Source organism: Ischnura elegans, chromosome 5 (assembly GCF_921293095.1).
Source record: "Ischnura elegans chromosome 5, ioIscEleg1.1, whole genome shotgun sequence".
NCBI classification, from domain to species: Eukaryota; Metazoa; Arthropoda; class Insecta; order Odonata; family Coenagrionidae; genus Ischnura; species Ischnura elegans.
The window spans coordinates 65,006,927-65,027,371 of record NC_060250.1 but is presented as its reverse complement, the minus strand read 5'-3'; the positions used below and the strand labels follow the sequence as shown (position 1 = coordinate 65,027,371).

The 20,445-nt window shown below is 40.3% G+C and overlaps 2 protein-coding genes across 2 annotated transcripts in view; one reads left to right on the top strand and one right to left on the bottom strand.

The window, feature by feature from the left end:
* LOC124158984 overlaps nucleotides 1–20,445 on the top strand; it is an 801,817-nt gene that overhangs the window by 106,638 nt on the left and 674,734 nt on the right. Inside the window, exon 3 of the mRNA XM_046534437.1 lies at nucleotides 18,547–18,624. Within this exon, the coding sequence (XP_046390393.1) occupies nucleotides 18,547–18,624 (78 nt within the window). The remainder of the gene's footprint in view (nucleotides 1–18,546; nucleotides 18,625–20,445) is intronic.
* Nucleotides 1–20,445, bottom strand: part of LOC124158985 — a 279,907-nt gene that overhangs the window by 99,384 nt on the left and 160,078 nt on the right. The gene's annotated exons all lie outside the window — the stretch shown is intronic.

Here is a 20,445-nt window from a genome sequence, read left to right as displayed (position 1 = left end):
TGAAATCCTCACCCCCAGATCATTGGGCGTTCTTTACTGTCCGCGCTTCCGAAGCACAATGGGAATTCGTTTACGATGACAAAACCTTCGAGCAAGTGCGATGTTTACAGTCAATAAGAGCATAGTTGTCGATAAAACCGGGAGTCGGCCGATGGTTTTTTGTCATGTAAAAGGTTGATCGGACTTATCGGGAAGGAATGACTTGTGGCCGACGTTTAAAAGGTGGTCGGGGTGAGGCGATGTAATGGGGAAATGAGGGGGTTTGGTGGTCGGGAAAAGAATGGAGGCCATTGTGGTCTTTTTGGTCCGTTGTCTAGATGCCATGTACCGCCTCCTACAGCTACCCACCCAAGAGGTGGCGAGGATTTGCGAGTCGGAGCGAGAGGCAGCGTAGGAAGTGTTGCTTGTAGCACACCTCATTCAAATGGTCCCCGTTCTTTCGCGCGAAGGTGGTGGGTGTCAGCGTTGGGATGGGTGTGGTCGGAAGCCAATCCCTCAGGGGTCCGAGACTGGACGTCCATCCTTAAATTTTTCTCCCAATACCCCCTGCCACAATGGGCGGCGATTGTAATCGGCCCTTCAGCGTTGATTTAAGGGAGTCCGAAAGAAAGTTGAGAGAAGCTGGGCGGGCAAAAAGAGAGGGACCCCCTCGCCCAAAATATATGACCGCGTAAAAAAAATCTAATAAAGTTGATGTTTATTAAGCCATCCCGTCGCTAATTCTTTCTTTGCCGTCCCTTTATTTACGCGTTTACCAACAGTAACCGTACGAGTGGGGAAATAATGAATGGCAACGACCTCTCTCCTTCTCTTCGTTTGAAATATTTGTGAATTTTTATGATCGTCCCACCCTCTTCATCTTTTCCTTCGTGGCAGTCCGACTTCATAACTTCCCTGAGTACCCACGAGAGGCGTGTGCTCTCGGCGTAGTGATCTAAATTGAGTACCGATGAGTCCAAACGGACCAGTTCCAATCGCCTTTGGGCATATTTGTGCACGATGAATGATGGTATGCAAATGTACCTTCGCGCGGCCTTGGGTGTTAATGAGAAACGTTCAAACATCATTTCTTTGGAAATATTTTTTTTATGCCAAGCGTAATTCAGAGAGAAATAGCAGATTTTTTTTACGTACTCCATGCAAAATAAAGTGACCGAACGCCGTTTTTCGCTTCATCAATGCTTATTGCATATCGACTTATGGCAGGTTGTAGGATTTATTCTCACCGTAGGGGTCTGCTTAATTAAACAAACGCATGCTCAGTGAACTTTCCAAGTTATTAAGCATGAAAATTAATCGTTGAACTTTGTTTTTAGTGGAAACCTATAACTTTTTCTTTGGAACCGTTGTAAGCTTATGTTATGCGTGTATATTTGACATAGTTGGTAGATTGATTGAGTCTAGACAATTGTTGATCGGTGAGCTAATTCATCATGGTTTCAAATCGGAAAATATTGAACGTAAACCCGCCTTGGAGCTTTTTTAACCCATAGTATGATTATTTTGTTAATTTACGCCTCATTGATTTTTAGACAGGATAGAAAAGATTAACTGATCAAATCTATGACAAAAATCAGAAAACCTTGGATCAAGATTACCGAGATAAATCAAGACTACCTAACAATGTATATTTTTTTCGTTGAAGGCCTAGTTCTTATATGACTTGCATAATCGCATTTTTAAGAACTCTTTTTTCCTATCGCTCGAAGATTTTTTTTAACCCCAGCACACTCCCGTCTCCAGATTAACCTTGGTTCGAATGCATTTTTCGATTCTCGCAAATGACAATAATGAAATGGCGAAAGTGGGATTTTTTTCTGATATGTATTTCAATTTTCAGGGATGCCACGCTTGTGGTTTCTTTCCAATCGAGCGGCATTCTTTCTCGCGGCGATCTCATTCAGTCGTTACATAATAGGGAAGGGAAGTCACACACAGACTCGAGAGACAAGTGTTCCCTCTCGATTGCACGCAATTTAGTGACGGCTGTTGCCGGTTTTTTGTTCTGCCTCCTGGAATCGACGGCCGTCCTTCACGGCTGTCCTCCGCTGTACGAGATGTGAACGCTCGCTCAGTGCTCCCATTCCATCTTCGGAAAACAAAAAGCTCCAACAGATCGTGAAGCCTTCGTTGCCTTTGTCCCGTTATCAAAAGTCTTTCGTTTTCATCCTCTTTCCCAAGGAGACTGCATGGGGGAGGCCCATTACCATCACATACAAGGTCGATTTCTGTTGCCTTTTCGGTCGCATTTTAATCGGTTTTCAAAAATGTCCGCATAGTGGTGACGGTGCAATGCGATCAATTTTTTCCAATATTTTGTTTTATAATGTTTGTATTTGAGAAGAACAGCATTGAAAAGTAATTGATTTGATATATAACGTCATCATGTATATAAATTTCGGTTAACACCTGTATTTACACCTTGTTTTACCGTGAAATTCGGATCACTTTTACCTTCAGATACGCGAGTGGCGACTTTTGTGAACCCGTTTAAATACGCGGTGGATGACGACGCATTTTGAGGCCGACTTCAGGATCCACTCCTGTAATACTCGTGCTCTTCGCCTGTGCTGTCATTTACACCTCGAAGCTCTCATGAGGTGTTCCTATCATCCTTTCCATCGATCGAAGTACATATATAAGTAAAGAAAGTATGCTTTAAGTGGTGATTTGCCCTACTGTTGGTCTCGCTGGAAACCATTTCTATATAGTGTAAAATTGACGGAAAGGTGGGGAAACGACTAAGTGCTGGACATGGTGGGTGTGGAGAAGCAGCTTCTAGATGAGATACGGAGGAGACAGAAAGTATGGGTGATGGGAGAACTGAACGGGGGAAGGATATTGAACACAGTCTAAGAGGATAGAATGTTGGGCAAACGTGGGAGAGGAAGGAAGAAAATAGTTTTTTTTAGGTGGAATGAAAGGAGTAGGCCTTACCATGAATTGTTGAGGAAGGCCATTATGGGAGGGGATACTGCTGGAGTGCTTCTTAAATACTCCATGCAAACCTCCCTTAATCGGTAGAATACTTTAATACTAATAAGAATGGGATAATAGCTCGCGCACACTCTCCGTGATTCAATCCAAGGTTTGGTTTGCATTGATCTAGGTAGAGCTCACCCCGGAATAAACAGTGGGCTTATACGTCTCGCGCATACAGGATAGGGGGACCATTATTATTATTATTATTTATCTGGAAGCGTGAGACGATAATAAACGTAAAACCCTTCTGATGGTCGTGGTTTCTCACAAGCTGTGATTATTTACCTCGAATCTGTCCTACCTCTCCTCATTTAGCCCAATAGCTCACCACAAACTCTTCCGTGCGATTAATCTATGACTGTTATAATTCACTGCATCTTAATGCTTATGGTTAGAATGTTGCTACCATAAAGTTTATCTCTGTTACGGATATTAAAATTCCGTCGCTCCTCTAAGCTGCCATAACACACGGACGAAGGAGATGTCATGCATTTTATATAGTTTTTAAAATCAAATTAAACTTCTCCAGTGTGTTCTTATTGTTTCATTTTTATTTATTTGCCAGTGATTACTTCTTTTGCTGTAATATTCGATTGGGGTGAAAAGGGATGAGTAAAATCAGTGAAACGCAAAGTCACCAAATTTGCACCGTATGATGTTACAAGTCACTCTTGGATCTTAGTTTTCACTATAATTGAGGGGGTGAGAAGCTAAGGGGTAAAAGTGATTTTTTAAAATCTAAATAGAGTTAGATATAGAAATTAGGTAAAGAAAACAAACGAGATCAACTAGATATTTAGTAGTGCATTTGATATTCCACTCGATGTCTGCACAGAACAGAGACTCACTCATATCCCTCGCCCACCAAGTTTTTGCATATTTCTTCTATGCATTTCTGTACCTAACGCTGTGTAGAAATAAAATCACTTGGACCCCTTGGGTTTTCACCCGCTCAATTCAGTATATAAGTAAAGTTCTCTTAAAACTATCGTGCGAGAAAGAAAATTTCTTCCTAATGGCTATTCCGTGTTTTTGTCTTAAGCCAAAGAAACTTTCACCTCCAGTCTGTCCCGTGTACAAATCGAAGATCGGAGGCGGGAGTCTGCGCTGCATGGTTGATTTTTCCTAAGTATGTTGGATTTTCTTGGAAGTCACGTTTTTCATTGGGTCGAGGATATTGGATAAGTGCTATTACTACGGTAGGTTTAAAATTCTCGCGGTGTTTCTGGGATTGCGTTTCCGATCTTTTTTGCAGTTTCCGCCCATTGTAAGTTTCTTCTGAAATCTTGGATCATGCAATCCCCGACCGAAATTGAAAATGAGCTTTTCCCGCACTCTTTCCTGCTAGCGGATATTATTGACAATTTCGTATTAGCTTTCAATTTTTCTCATAATTGAAATTGTTTGGTTATTGGACGTCACTCTCGACTAGGTCAGGTTCGTGCTTAATATTTTCGCTTTGTTCTACGTAGTTAACTAAGTTTATTGCGGACGGATAGCATGCATGTTTTTAATTTATTCAAAAGTGCACTACCATGTACACATAAAAATGAATTACCCAAGTAGTTCACAGATTAAAAGATTAAAAGATTTCTTCTCTTTTACATTCTTTCAAAGCCCCGCCCATGAATATTGTGAGTTTTATTTCTCATGCTAGTTATTCGCATTTATTTCTGGTAGATTTAAAAGCTGGCAGCTGCAGTTTTGGATTTATCTGCGAAAACATTAGGTGTTTTTTTTAACTAAAGGAGAGCAATACTTTAACGACGTCGTTCTGGAGACAGGATTTGGTCTCAGTGTTAATCTTTATTTATATATCTAAATGTTTCTGTGTGTACAAACGTTAGTATCTGTTTTATAAGTCCACTCATATTTTTTTAATGAAGTAGAAAAGAAAACTTCCAAAAAGCTCTGGTTAATAAACTCTATACACTATGTAGCACGAAAAATTGGTTCTGTTTTGTGTTCATTAACGTCATTCTATCGGAACATCTTACCTACTCAATTCTGTAGTTGACGCTCTTTCTAGATTTTCATACTCGTGAAGTTACGTGATTTAAAATGCATGAAGATTCATTCCCTATGCTCGAGGAAAGGGGTTCTTAAATCGCAAGACACCGTGGCATTTGGTGTGTGGGAGCATGTGCTGTGTACATAAACACGTCTTCGTTTCGCGTGTTTTGGGCCCTTCGTTTCGAGTAGATGTCTCATTCGCGTCTCCTTACGGCCACCTGGAATTTACGGTGTGTCGGAGAGAGACCGTTGTCACCTAGATTTCTGTCTCCTCTGTCCGGTGCTCTACTGGCCATTGAGCAACATGTTAGAATGCGGTACAGTCTCTGGTCAACCAACGTTGCTCGAGGAATCAGCAAACAAGTGGCTTCCCTCTGTATACATGGTTCCCAGAGTGATTATTACGTGTTCGAGTGACTCAATCCTAAAGATTTAGCATGGTATGTGTGGGACATAGCCAGTGATTCACGAAGATTAAAGGGTTACCTGTTAAAGGTCGGCGTTGTTTGTGTTGATGTGAAAGTACAAGTTTATTTATCTTCCGAATAGATTCTTTTTAAATTTGTATTATTTCTATGCCATAAAGGACGTGAATTTAATTAGTGGAGGAATAATCGCTATCAAAAAAATACCATTATCTTTATGATTAAACGGCTACCGAATTCAATTTTGCTCGTGGAAATAATATTTATTTTCCGTGTATCATTATTTTCAGCAAGGAACCCATATTTGACACAAGAACTTAATATTGAATCGATTTATTGAATCTTGATTGTCTGATCGACTAGAATGGTAGCAACGGGCTTATTTAACGACCTAATCTTTCCTGATACGTGTGAAATGATATCATTCTTTCTTCATTATACGACATTATTATATTTACATTGGATGATTTGTTGCTCTTTTCTTTTTTTGTGTGGATGTTTCATGTTAAAAATATGGTAACTGATGAATTTTAACTCTGTCCGGGTGGGCAATAGTCTGACCATCCGGTGGACATTAAACCCTGTTTTTTTCTCCCCCCTTCCCCGCTCACCCGGCAGCCTTTTTTCATTGCCAGATATCATAATCCCACTGCTCTTCAACTTACCTTTAATCCAATCCCTCTACTTCTTTCCATTGATTTGGTATAAAGGTTCTATATAAAATACCATCGTTAAAATAAAAGTATTTTGCATCCCTTTTCCTGTGTTTATTAGAACAAATGACCTAGGACCTATCATCATCATCATCATTAGTCAATAATCCTAAGATTGGTTTGACGCAGCTCTCCATTTCTCTCTCCTATCCGCTAATCTTTTCATAGCTACATATTTCTTCTCTTTTACATCCTTTATAACCTGTCCTATACATATAACTCATTTGGGGCCGTCCCTTGCCCTTTTTCCCTTCCACTAGTCCTTCAACGATTGTCTTCATCAGACCATCGTGCCTCAAAATGTGTCCAACTAAGTTGTCCCTTCTTCTGCATAAGGTTTTTAGGAGGTTTCTCTTTTCTCCCACTCTTCTTAGCACTTCCTCGTTACTCACACGGTCAATCCATTTTATCTTCATCATTCTTCGCTAGCGCCACATTTCGAATGCTTCCACTCTTGACTTCTCTCTAGGACCTTTATCCATTAGAAAAAAGGTCCTGCAGGCGTAGAAAATTGTCGACCTCTGGTTCAGAGACTTCTCCTGGCTTTGGGCACAGGACACAACGGTCAATTCCCGCATACGTGTTGATCGGTCCACGGTGTAAGTAAAAGCAAGAGTGATTTTTGACTTTTGCGTCTGAAACCAAGATAGAAAAGGCAAATGATCACTTAATGAGGTCGTTTGGCTCACTTCAAGGATATCATATTTTGTCATACATTTTTTCATGCATGCATGCGTTTGGAAAATTTATTTTTTAAAAACCATTGCCCTTGAAGAAGAAATATTAGTATTGTGATGTATTCTAGTCAGGTTTAGTCAAAAGTCGAGGAAGCTCGCGCTCCAGTAAAAGTTGTTGATCCGTGGATTTTGCGCCATGCGGCCTTACAAGTCAGCCACGCCTAACGACTGCGAACTGGAGTGGCGGTCGACGGACTGATATTGCGTCAATAGGGATGCGTTCACGCTAGCTTACTGTGAGTCGTGCCTCAACACAGATGCGGCCGATAGTCCAAGGCATTCCGACCGCTTGAAGATCTCTGATACTGCGATGCCTGAGCTGCGGTTCCGCGTCACAGTTCAAAATCCTTTTTAGAATACATTTCACGGGCCGTGGTTGCGTTTCGAATAAATCGAACGAATTGTTAATGGAGTTCCAAGGTTTTATTTCTTCAATGCAGTTCGGAAAAATTACATCAGAAATCGGGAGTATTAAGTGTATTTCTATTGTTAAAGCTTTATAAATTAAAGGAAAGCTTATAGCCATTCAAAGCCCGCTAAAAAGATCTCTGTAGAAGCGAGGTGGTATTTTTTTCTCAAATTGGGTAATTTCTCATACTGTGGCAGAGAATTGTTTCAGATGTACCATTATATTTTATTATTTTTATTCTCAATGTATGTTTACTGACAAAATCACTGTTGCAAACAAATAATATTCGTTGGCATGCCTTTAGGAGATACTATTGTGATATAGCAAGGACCTAGCAGATTCCTCCGTGTGTAATGATTCCATGAAGCTACGCGAAATAGTTTGTAGTGTTTTTATAGAAATAAATTCTCACGTAACGCGTTCATCTGTTTTTATCGTGACTAAGGAGCTCGTGCTGTACTGACTTTACATAGAAGAAACATATTTATATTAGTATTTCATTTTTCCTTTTGCAACATTTTTGAGCCAAATTGTGCGTCCATGGCAATGTTTCATTTTGGTACGTGTAAAATGTAACTTTGAAGCGCCGTTTTTCATCGTTCAAAAATATTTTTTTTATAAGCACCATGATTTTTCTTAAGGGGTACTAGAGAATGACTTTTGTTTCCCCACATTTATCTGTGGCATTCCCCAAAGTAACACTTCTTCGTTAAATTCTCTCCCTTTTTTCCTATCTCAGCTCAACATTTTTGCATAATTCTTATCATAGCCTCAATAAGCGTGAAATAACTGTATTGCAATGGATCTATCCTACACAGCTACTTTTCTCGCGCCTACCCGAACGTGTGCATCCAGCAGCGTTCACCTCGTCCGACCACGTGTTTCTTCATTCCCCGCCCAGCCCTGCCCTCTTTACACGACCAGCGGAACTGGGCAGGTGTTTTCCCGTCTCGGACACCGGATTGGAAAATGAAAATAAAAAAAGGGTGGAAAAGCGATGGGCGCGCTTTTTCGTCTGGCGTAAGAGTGCGGTCGTGTGAGAGATTGTCTTCGATTCCCGGTCTGGGGGCAGTTTTTCGACCGCCTTGGCACCACCGTTTCGTCGCAGGGGGCCCCACTTCCGAGATTTAAGGTCCGACGGGCGCAGAAATATTGCCTGCCACCGCACATCCTCCCCTCCCAATCTCTATATCTCTTCGCTTCGTGGTGTCCTTTAGAGGTGGGAATTTTGGTTCGTTTTGATGATTCAGTTCCTGTGATTTGGCTCATGGTAGTGATTCGGGTTTTCAAATACAGTAAAACTTGCATTTAACGAATATCAAGGGGCCATCGTTGTATTTTGTTATAAAAGGGATTTCGTTATATCCATAATAAAGGACTTTACCCTTTACATCACTGGATTACTGGCTAGTACTTCGTAAATCGTATTTATTTAAGCAACAAATGGGACTAGGATATAAATAAATCATTTGTTTCATCTTTAGTCTTTCATATTAAACGATTTTGGTATCTATCGATCTACTTTCAAATTGCTAATATCAAAGAATTTAATTTGAAAACTATGAGTCGATTCATTCAGTTAATGGTCATTAACGGGTCATTTTGAGCAATTCATTCTTGAACGGCTCAGCCCTTCTGTTTTTTTTTAAATATATATAGGGTCCTTCTCCTTTCCCACTCACTTAGGACCCTCTGGGGAAGTCGGCCCGACGCCTTCTACGACCGGTCTCCGCGTCCGTTGCCCCCTCGCTCTGACCGGCCCTCTCCGGTCGCGTTAATCTCTGAGGTACGACCCCCATACATCAAGCGGGTCTTTTAAAGTGGAGGGAAGTGTAAATCAAGGCGTCAGGGTTTCCTGTCCGGCAGTTGGGGCGGAAAAAAAGGCTGATGCGCGACGGGAGATAGTCCCCTCGCGGTGTCATTCCGGCGCCTCGCTACGCGTGACGTCATGCTTCTGTCGTGGCGGCGGGAGAAAAATGAATCTAGGAAACTCTTTAGTGGAGTTAGTCTCTCAGGGCTGAATTTTCTAAGCCTCGCGCGAAGCTTGTCCTCTAAGGTAACTAAACCAAAATGTGTTTCACTTGATTTTTCATTCCATTCCATTCGATTGGAAATAGAAATTCCTGAATCAATCGTAATTAGTAGTGCTGGATACTCCTACTTTCGTAAAAAGCTGCCTTAACCGGGATATCATTTATTTGGTATAATCGGTGATAAAACGCTGATTTTCCTTGCAAAGACGGCCGTGCCCCATCTAAGGTTAGCTAGCTTCATGCAGCGTTTTACGTGTGGAAAAATCTTCCGAAGGTGGGCAGAATGCGAAATAGGTTTTGTTAATTTATTAAAGAATATCCGACACTTCGGCCCGCGGCTAGTAAATTGGTGAATGGTATTTGTTATGCTTTTGGAAAATAATTTGTAGATGAAGCTGAAGTTCCCCAATCGTGGAAATTTTTAAAAGTTAATGCCAGAAATATAATAATATAAGGTGAAAGCCTTGAAAATGTAATGGCCGATATGTATGGAATTTTAATATGCTATGTAATTAGATATAATTTACTGATGGTGAGAATTACTCTGCTGGATTGTATACTTATAATTACCCATTCAGTATTGTGATATGTGCTAAGGCCGGCTAACCAGGGTTTTGCCCCATGTGGGCTAGTGGGGACTCGGAGAAGACGCGGTGACGCCATGCTGGCAGTGATATTCTTATTAAGATGTTGTCTGTTGGAGAGGATGGGAAATTTCCTTTTTGGCCTTCCACTTGCTCTGGAAACTTTATCGCCGGTTCCGTGGAGGGATGAAAGCGATTGATACGGCAAGATAAAGCTCAAGTCAATGCGGTCTTCCCTCGAGTCGATTTCTGGGTTGTATTTTTCCTCCCAAATTTCGCAGAGGCAGAACTATTTCCTTTCTGGTGTACGGATTTATTCCCCGTTTGAATACGACTTCTAAGAATGAGCTTCTTCTCTTCCAATGTTTCTAAAAACGTGACCCAATGGCACGCAGCGATTTATTGTACTTATTTACCTTTCGAAGGAACTCTTTTCACTTCCTGATCTAATTTTGAGACAAGATCCTTCTCACGTTGTTGAGTTTTGTTTTAATCATACGCTCTTGGGAGTGAGGAAACAAAAATTTGCGGAATCGATGAGTTTTAAGGTATGGGAGAGAATGTTCGGATAAGGGATGGAAAGAGATAAGAGGTGAAAGGAAGGAAGGTAAAGGAATAGAGGTTAGCGGAGCTATGCATAAGTATGCGAAATAAGTATTTATAATGATAGATAATTACGTTAGGTATGTGTCTTGCTTTGAGTAATATGAACGGAGGGGTTTAATTCGCATTGAAATAGTAATTTCACTTGACTGGGATTTAAACCTGAATCATCTCACTTGCCTAAGGGATATGATGGCAAATACTTATCTTGATGCTTAACAAATTTAATAATTTAGTCAAATAACTGTGTTTTAAGAATAATCATTTGTACAGGTGCTTCTTCTCTTGATATGAGGATTCGTGTATTTTCTGCTGTTACCTGTTTTATGACTGCTTTCCATTAATCACCACTTTTATGCGTGCCCACCGCTGTTAACTCAAATATATCAAGGATTTCCCTCGGCGGGAAAGTGCAACGAATCGATTAATAATCAGATATCGTGGTCAATTAACAATTCGTCTGTGCAAAAGTTAACTTAGTGAGGGTGATATTGCTTTCATCACCGTACTTTCACTTCAGGTACACACGTAAGCTGACACATATAAATTTAGTTGGTTATATCGGTTGGTGTTTCATACCGGGCGAAACTAATGGACACTAAGCCTTAGAGCGGCGTTTTGACCGGCTGCCAAGTCGAGCCAGAAAGCAAAACCCTTCTGCGTTGATGTGCTCGAAGATTGACTCGGGTTACTTCAGTTTTGTTCTGCGTTACGAAATTGTTTCGCGGCGTAACTTTGCATCCTTTCGCATCACGTGTCAGACGAAGGAAAAACTTATTGGAGGTGCGGGGAAAGTGTTTTAGAGCTGTTATCTTCTCCTTTTTGTTAACAATGGCTTAGCTTCCCCGTTACTGAAATGCGCGCTATGTATCCAGCGGCTGTAGGTGGTGGGGTGGGGATTTATGTGGCGGTCGTGACATATCGGAATGCGGCGAATTACCTCTGGGAACTCTTTCGGGGAGTTGAGTTATGCTCTCGATGCACAACCGCAGTTCTAGTTCATGCTCCCTCGACCTATCCAAGGCTTTTGCAAGAGTTCCTCCGCGTATTCGACATGGGTTGCTTGAGAAATATATCTCTGCTCTTATTCAATCCAAAACTGGTGATATAATTTTTCAAATAAATTCTAAATATCTCTAAAATTATCAAATTCTCCATCGATTTACTGAAAATGCATATCAGTCACATGAGATGGTGGCGTGGTAAAGTATTGTAGAGGCAGAAAACTTAAAATGATTTTTTTAAATGAATCATTCTTTTTCATAAATTTTTACTTAGTATCGATCTAGCCTTTATTTTCGAATAGGGAGCATATGACATACGATGACATTACCGTAAGATTTAGTCGTAAGTTAGTAATACCTGAGATAATCAGTATTAGTATGCTTTTATTGCGTCGTAATTTTTTTCACCCTCGAAAATATATTTTAAGGATGTATTAATGATTTTATTTACCGAAATAATGCTAATCTTGGCTTATGGACTTAGATTTCTTATTTAAAAAAATAATTTTGTCGATTAGAGCTCATCATACATAGAAGGGACTCGTCATCGTGGTCCTTGTAGAATATTGGAGACAGCGAGTATTTTGGATTTTGTGTTATTGCCTGTAATGCATTGACAGCGACACACGTGCTTAATTAGGTACCTAATGAAGTGTATCCGTATTAATTCATAAAAATAGACACGCTCCAATTCCCTATAGCATTATCTATTCCTTGCGACCTACGTCCATATGTATTGAAAGGATGGACAAATGCTCATTCAATTTTAATTACCCGTGTATATTGCATTTTGGGTTTGAATAGGTTATTTTTAATGTGCATTATTCTATTTACCTGATAGTTATTCTTAATTTTCTTTCAAATTAGAAAGTCCCTTTTTTTATATATTTTTGGTTCTAAAAGGACGTTTTTGATGCCTAAAGTGGTCGAAAGCTAATGCTTTCGTTGAATTTTAATCATGTGTAAAAAAGATCTTGGCTGTGAAGTAGTAGTTGCTTGAGATCATGTATTATGTTTCTATTAATGAATGTCTCACCTTGCGTCTCAATGGCTTAAGTGCATTTATATTGTACTTGAATTTTCGAAAAATGTATCCTTAATCCAGATGTTTATAAATCGTTAAAAATCGAAGTTGACGGTGTAGAAACTCGACTTGGCAACCGGATTCTGTCGATTAATTAAGATTTGAGGCTGCTCTATTTACGAATCCATTGACCCAGTCATGGCCGATGCCTCCAATTTAGAAATCAGAGTTGCGAAGTAAACTGCCTTAGGGAATTAAGGTATCGCCAACTCCGTTGCAGATTTCTGTCCTCTCCGCTTGTTAGTGCAAAATTAAGTTACTTGATTTTTGTGTGCATGTAAGCGGTCGAGGATTTTTCAACGAGAAGCGAAATAAATGCCGTTTTTAAGGACAATTTTTACAATGCTCTTCTTATTCCACTTTAAAATCTGTGAATTTCTGAGGCTGTTGTGGCATCGGTAGCCAGTGCGTATGGAAAATGTCGAAACCGTGAGAAATTGTATCTTTGAGGAATGGCTGTTATGACGCTCTTACAAGCATCAAATTAACGATGGAAAAAAACTGTTGGCACGCCACCAAACTTATTTTTAAATTATGATCGAAATCACTGCAGTAGTTGAAGCATAAGTAAATAAATTTTGTCTTAAGAAACTAGTTTGTTGTTTAGCAAATTAGCAGTCGCCACAAACTGTTGGAAGAAATGATATATAAGCTATCCTTGCAATGACTTATCTTCTTAGAATATTCTTTAATTTGTAATTATGATCGTTATTTAAATGAGAGTGGTGCTAAAAACGGCTAAAAAAACTGAAAATCATTGTCTAAAAATATAGTCACTAACTTAAACAAATACCAAATCCATATTGTGCACTGTGCATACTATTTATTGGTTTTGCCTATGTGAGCAGCATTCACGTTATAAAAAACACATACCTACTAATTCATGAAATTAAGTGTTTGTTTTGAACTGCGTCGTCCCGGTTCAGGCTACTTAAGTGGAGATTCACGACTTAAGTGAAAGACTTACTCCCTCCATTTTTTGTCTGGGATCAAATCACCCATGTGGGTGTAATCGTAGCTTCCCCGTGCCTCATCTTCAGCCTAGTCCCCACTTCTCTCAGTAAAGGGAATCCACTGCTCGCTGATGGTCGGGCACTTGGTTATGGGAGGGGATGATGGGGTTTACGATGGCCAATTCGTGACTTCGTCAGTGGATGCAAGCTCCTGAGGATTGAGCTGTATTTCTTGGGTATTTTTTTATTCTGCTGGCAATTCTCTAGTCTTCTTCCCTCTCCACTCCACTAATCGACTTCTAGGCTATACCTTAATTTCGTCCGTCATCGTCTTTGTTCACATCGTGAAACTGAACGTTTGTGTCCTAGCAGTTCCGTGTGTGGCTGTAGATTTGAAAGAAGGAGTTGATAATTATTTCGTACCTAAAAGTCACGAATAAAATTATCGTTCACGTGAAACCTCGGAAAATTTAGCAGATTTAACCGATTGTTGGCATGAATTTAGCTTAGATATTTATAAATAGCATTTAGCGATAATTTAGCATAAGTAACCGATACATCTAATCATTTTTTATTAACCGTAATTAATCATTTTTTAACACCCTTCAAATTATTAAATCTTCTTCTTCCATCCTACAATGTGTTAAATGTTCATAAATTTGGTGGAAGCAGGGCATACTTTGAAAAGATGCAGCCGAGTATCATTTGTAAGGGCTTTTTGAGGTTGGCATTCATTTATAATTGATGACTTCTTCTCGGAATATGTATTTAATCCTCCATGTATTGTGTTTATTTTGTCCTTGTTGCGAACATTTAATTTGCCTTTAAATGATAATCGCCAACTATTCCATCGGGATTTTCATTTTTTCTACGCGAATTATTTTTTTCACGATTTTATAATCTTATAAAGAGATGCCATATCATTATTGTTAAAGTGTCGGTACTTTCACCGATTGGCCAACTGATTATGTTGAAGATGTGAGTCAAAGACTGTAGCTCATTATTTCACCATTCTCATTTTGTAGTATTCATGTTGTGTTTTTCTATAATTTTCCTCACCACTGGGTTTTTTCTGGAGTGAACACTCAGAAGGGTCGACCACACAAGCTTTCATGAAGACGTATTATTTATTAAATTACTCCTTGAAAATAACGCTCCAAGCGAGTTTCCTCTCGAATCCTGCTCCCCACTCTAACGGGTCCCATTTCCCAAAACTCGACGGAATCGTTCGCCAAAAAACCGATCCACTTCTAATTGGGAAAGTTTGCGTCTCTCTCTCTCTCTCTTCCCGCCAGAGAGGAATGCGGCGATAATTCCGAGAGCTTCGGCACGCCCCGCGCATAAAAATATCGGGTCGGGCAGTTTTTTTGTGTGTGATTCGAGGCGAAACGCCGTCCCTCGACGGAAAGCGAAAGTCTTCAAAGGAGCCGGGCAAAGGGGCACTTGGTACGCTCAAGAGAATGCTCGGAGCGCGGCGACGGCCAACACCCTGAAATGCGGTCCACGGCATACCGAACCGCTTCCAACCCATTCCTCCGAAGGCCCCTCTTATCTTTCTCATTCAAGTTTGCAGCTTTTTAGAAGTTACTCTCGCGACCACACGGTTCGAAACAAATACTTAAGGCCTGGTTGGACGATACAATAACGCATACAAGTTAATGTCTAAATGTAAGCACTCGTGAATGAACAGAAAATTCTCCGTGTAACCACCCAACTTGTGCGAACGGATGAACGAAAAATAGAACCTGTTCTACTTTGGTTCATTCTTTCCTACATGTTCCGTTACTGTCCGCATAAAAATCAATCATACAAACTGAAATTAACTCGTACATGTTAACCTACCCTGTAGTCAGGCATTTATCGCAAATAATGCTCTCGGAGATTTGTTTTGCCGGCATGCAAGGCATATATCGAGAAAAAAAGTTTAAAAGGATCATTTAATCCTAATATTTTTAAGTAAACAATATTTCCAGCAATATGGCACCTGTTGCGTTATTTTCACATAACCAACATGATTTGACTTGAATTGCATGTGCTTGTAGCTCAAACACTACGGTGAATAACTTTTACTTTTATCATAATTATTTAGGTATGAGGAAAATTGTTTATGGCAAAAAGATGAATATTTTAGAGTGAATAATTTTTTCTACGATTTGAAATATGTTGCAAGGAGAACCTGTGTTAAAATGCTGATTTCAAATTCAGCATTCAATTCTAATTTCCGGAAAAGATGTGAACTTGTGAAAAATATGTGGCATTCATTCGATAGCATGCAGTTAGGGGTGTATATTTTGAAAGTTTTCATGAAAATGACTTTTACTTCGTTTCTCCAGTCAATTTCCTCAAGCCCACCCTTCCAGCTATTTTCCTCCGCATCCTTTCTAGGTCATACTGAGCTTTTGGTGAGCACAGCCGCGCTCTTTCCCCGGTCGCCTCCTTTAGTGGGTTTAGGGGTATCGAGGAAGGGCCGCAGATCTCTTTCAGGAAGTTCCTCCACAACTGTGCAGTTAAAAGCAGTTATATAACTCCTACCTTTTCTATGTATAGTTTCAAAATTCCTTCAACTGGCACATGAATGTAGTGCGAGTTTTTATTGCCGAAAGTTTTACTTCCTAAAATTATAAAAGTCCTTTATGGCATCAATCAATTAATGGAGTTTTTTTGTAAGTTTTAAATTCTCTACTTGGTAAAAACTATTGTATTTCTCAACCATGTCTGGAACAATCACACTTTTATGTTTTGAAAACTTTAAGTAAATGCAGGCGAAAGGGTCAATATTTGAATTCGCTGTTTACTTGCAAAATGGTTAATAATTTGAATTCAAATCAACGCTTTTTTTTACAGTTTGAGCCATTTTCGACACATATTTTATTTATTAGCACAAGAATTTCTCCCTTTGTGTAAACAACTTATCAGATTCTTGAATTAACACATTAATTATGATAATCGTGTCCGGAACAACCAAACTTTTATGTTTTGAAAATTCTTTTAACTTGAGGCGAGTCTCCCTTTGAATCCGCAACTGATAACATGTAAGGTAGTCAAGAATATTCATTTAAATCTACGCTTTTTTCAGCCTTTGGGGCCTTTTTTGTGCATATTTTTTTATCAGCAAAGGAATTCCTCCCTTTGTGCATACAATATGTTAGGTTCGTGAATGAACAAAACTTCCGGCACTGCCGTCCCATTTCGCGAAGCCAGGAATCACCTGAGGCGAACTCACACATCAGTTCCCAACATTGGAGTCTTCCTGTGTCCATTCCTCACCGACCAGACGGCGTGTGTAACAGTGCAAGGGAGTGTTGTGAGGGGGAGAAAACTATTCGCTCCCCACCTGTGGACCGACTGGGTGGTGGTGGTGGCGGAATGGGTGGCGCGATACGGGTGCCCTGGTACGTCCCGGCGCGGGCCTTTGCACAAGGGGTTGGGCGGCGGCCGAGCCCATCAGTCCTCGTCCATTCCATTACTTGCCCAGCCGACCCAATCCGTGAAAGCGACCACCCTTCTCTTTCTATCTCTCTCTCTCTCCCAACTCCGCTTCGCTGGAGAAAGCCCGGACAATGACGGGGAGCGATTGTCATCTCCGCGGTGGCGTGCCGCTGCAAACTATCGGCCGTTGTGGGGGAGGGAAATAACGAGAGTGGAGCGGAGGGCTAATCACGGGCGTGCTCCGAACATTTCCTTCTTTCACTCTACACCTCCCCCGTCCAACTGCACAATGCCAAAGATTGTGTGTAGGAGCCGCACTGCAAAACTGTTTGTCAAAAGTGACAAAAGCAATGTTCAGTCAGAACTGCAAAATGAGCATTTATTCTAGCGAAGTATCCTTCCAATTTTTACTATGCATTTATCGTTATGACTAGTGGAAAATCCTGGAATTAGTCTCAAATGTTGGCAAGTGAACTTAGTCTAATTCCAACTGCTGTTGATTGTGACGCCAAATTTGTGTTTTCCTCAATGAGAAATGAATTGTGCTTATAAAAATTTGTACTTTCCACGAACACAATATTTGTATGTTTCACAATCCGTGGAAAATACACATTTTTAAAGCAATAAAGAAATTAGATATTTTCTTATATTTTACAGTGAAGAGGGATCTTGATATCCATAGGTAAACGGTGAAAATATGGCTCGGGATACCTTTTCTATCGAACCTGGAAACGAAAAATTCTTCATCTTCAATTTTATGTGTTTAAGATTCATTGAACCTGAAGTTAATTATTAATACGAAAGTATTTAATTTAAAACGTCGCCAATTATGTTTACACATATCATGGGGCGTGGTATTTTCTATACGTATAAGTGAGAGTGCAAAGGAGTGCTCATTCATTTTTTTTTACGTACACTCTCGAATAGAGTTATATTAGTTATGTTTTTCATGATGCATCTAAGCGGTTCGTGACTGATTTATCTTTCATATTTGATTACTCTGCTCTTTAAACAGCATTTTATTTTGACGATATAATCATTTTATCAGTCCTCAACTTTTTATGAACTGGAGTGAAATGTGCCTTTCTGGGTGAAATGAGTTGTGACCGCTGCTGGTTGTCTTGAGTGCGTATCGCACTCAATGCATTTAGTCACAGCCATTTAATACTCCTCATCAATTAAGACAGGCCGCGTGCGCATTCGTCACTTTTAAAGTCGACGCTAAGTATTGGATAAGTTTTCTTCCTGTCATTGCAGTAATAGCTCTCTTAAAGCCTTTCACTTGGGGGATGAAAATAGATTTTCCGATACCGCCGTTGAGATTTCTCCCCAGCGTCGGGTTATTTTTCGCTGGATTATGCTCACGGCTCGGTGAGATAAAAAGACGATTTTCTTGTGACGCAATACGAGTTTCAGGCTTCATGATGTGTGTGTGCATTTGATGTTTGATGGCCGGAAGGCGGTCGTTACACAGTCCGGTCCACACATTTCCTTCCTCCGACGCAAGAAAGCTCTCTCATATGAGGAATGCACTTTTCGTGAGGCGTTATGATTATTCTTTCTCCTTTTCCTTGCAGGTACGGGCGATCACCTGCACCACCATCAGCACAGACACCATCGCCAGCACCACAACGTCCGCTGCGGGGGAGAAAGTAGTGAGTAAAATTCGTCATGCCGCCGCTCACACCACTGCCCCGTCCAAAAACTGTTCCTCGAATACGTTCATTCAGGCGAGAAGTCCAAATGCCTTAATGTTCTCCCTGTTTCTTTTTATTGCTCCCCAAGCCCCCACTTAGTTTCATCCATATCCCCTTCCTCTCTTATCCCGTTGCTTTTTGGAGTGTACCTGCTTTTCCACTTGATCAGGCAGAGCAATTTAACTATTAAGGCCGCACTATAGAGGAAAACAGCGGTATGGACAGTATGGAGAGAACTGCGTTATCAAAGGAGACGTTCATGAGCAGAAATGATTGTTATGTATGAGTTTAAAGAAAAGTTTAGTGAAGAGTTTGATCTGGAGTATAGCACATTATAGTGAGGAAACGTGGATACTTATGAATGAGGTCGAGAGAATACTGGAGGCATTTGAGATATGTGGCGAAAAATGGAGAAAGTAAAGTGAACGAAAAAGAGGAGGAGCGACGAAGTACTGTATACGGTAGGTGTGGAGAGGCAACTTCTAGATGAGATACGGAGGAGACACGAGGTATGGATGGAGCAAGTTTTTAAGGCCGTTTTACACGGTACACGGAATTGCGCAATCTGACGTACGTGCGAAGGCGCAATCAAAATTGCGTCGTGTAAAGCGGTGAATTGCTAGAACACATACGAGAATGCGTGGATGCGAGACGGAAAAATAGCCCCTGTTCTAATTTCGTTTATGCATTCGCGCAATTCCACGCCATTTTAGAAATAAATGCAGCTCTAGCCTGCGCAATTCCGTGTACCGTGTAAAACGGCCTTTAGAGAGTAAGGGAATGTTGAAAACAGGGTTAGAGGGTATAATGTTGGGTAAACGTGGGAGATAAAGGATGATAATAGGGTTTTTAGATTGAATCAAAGAGGGTAAGTCTTATTGTGAATTGAAGAGGGAAGTCCATGAAGGGAGGGCAGAATATTTCGTAAATACTCCATGGAAACGTACCTTAATCGGTAGAATAATTTAATGGCTAATTATAATCCCGTCCTTCTCTTATCGCATTGCTTTTTCGAACCCATATCTTTTTCCCATGCTCCACAGCTGGCGGACGGTGTTGCGTTCTCCTGCATTTCCTACCGGACGCGTCGTCATGCCACGTTTTTGTTTCACTCGCTTAACATTTGTATTCCTCCCGATACGCATTTTTTTCTCCCGAATTTCATTAAGGATGTTTTCATTTTATAGAAAGTTCCCTCGCCCCGTTTTTACGCGTCGCGTCGTGGGGAATCATCGTGCTGTGCGTTTCGTTGAATATCCAGGGTGGGAATGGGTGATAATGATGTTACGCTCAATGCTTTTAAGAGGCATATGGTTGTAAGAAGCTCCGTTTTTTCGTGAGCCAACTTTACTCATGCCAACAGCTTTTTTTTACCTTTAGGGAGTTTTCATTTCCTGTCTCTGTAGTAAATATCATCATCATCTTACCGTACGTGTTTTGCTTAGCATCAAGCGTAAAATCATGCCACTCCCTTATTGATGGGCTTTCAAGAAGTTTTTTCGGTGCATTAGGTGTCTGCTTTTATATTATGTTGTCAAATTGACGTAAAGTGAATATTATATTATACTATTGTATATTTTTTTAAAGTAGTTTTTTCAAAATTATTTCTTTTGCATGGTCTTTGTTAAAGAGAGAAATCAGCTGAAACCCATGTTTATGTTAATGCTAATATAATTGTTTAACAATTTGATTTCGCTGATCAATAGTTAAAAGAGTGTTATAACCGCATTTTCATATGCAAATACAGTGCATTTTGGTCGTAGATCTTCGCTATTAGTT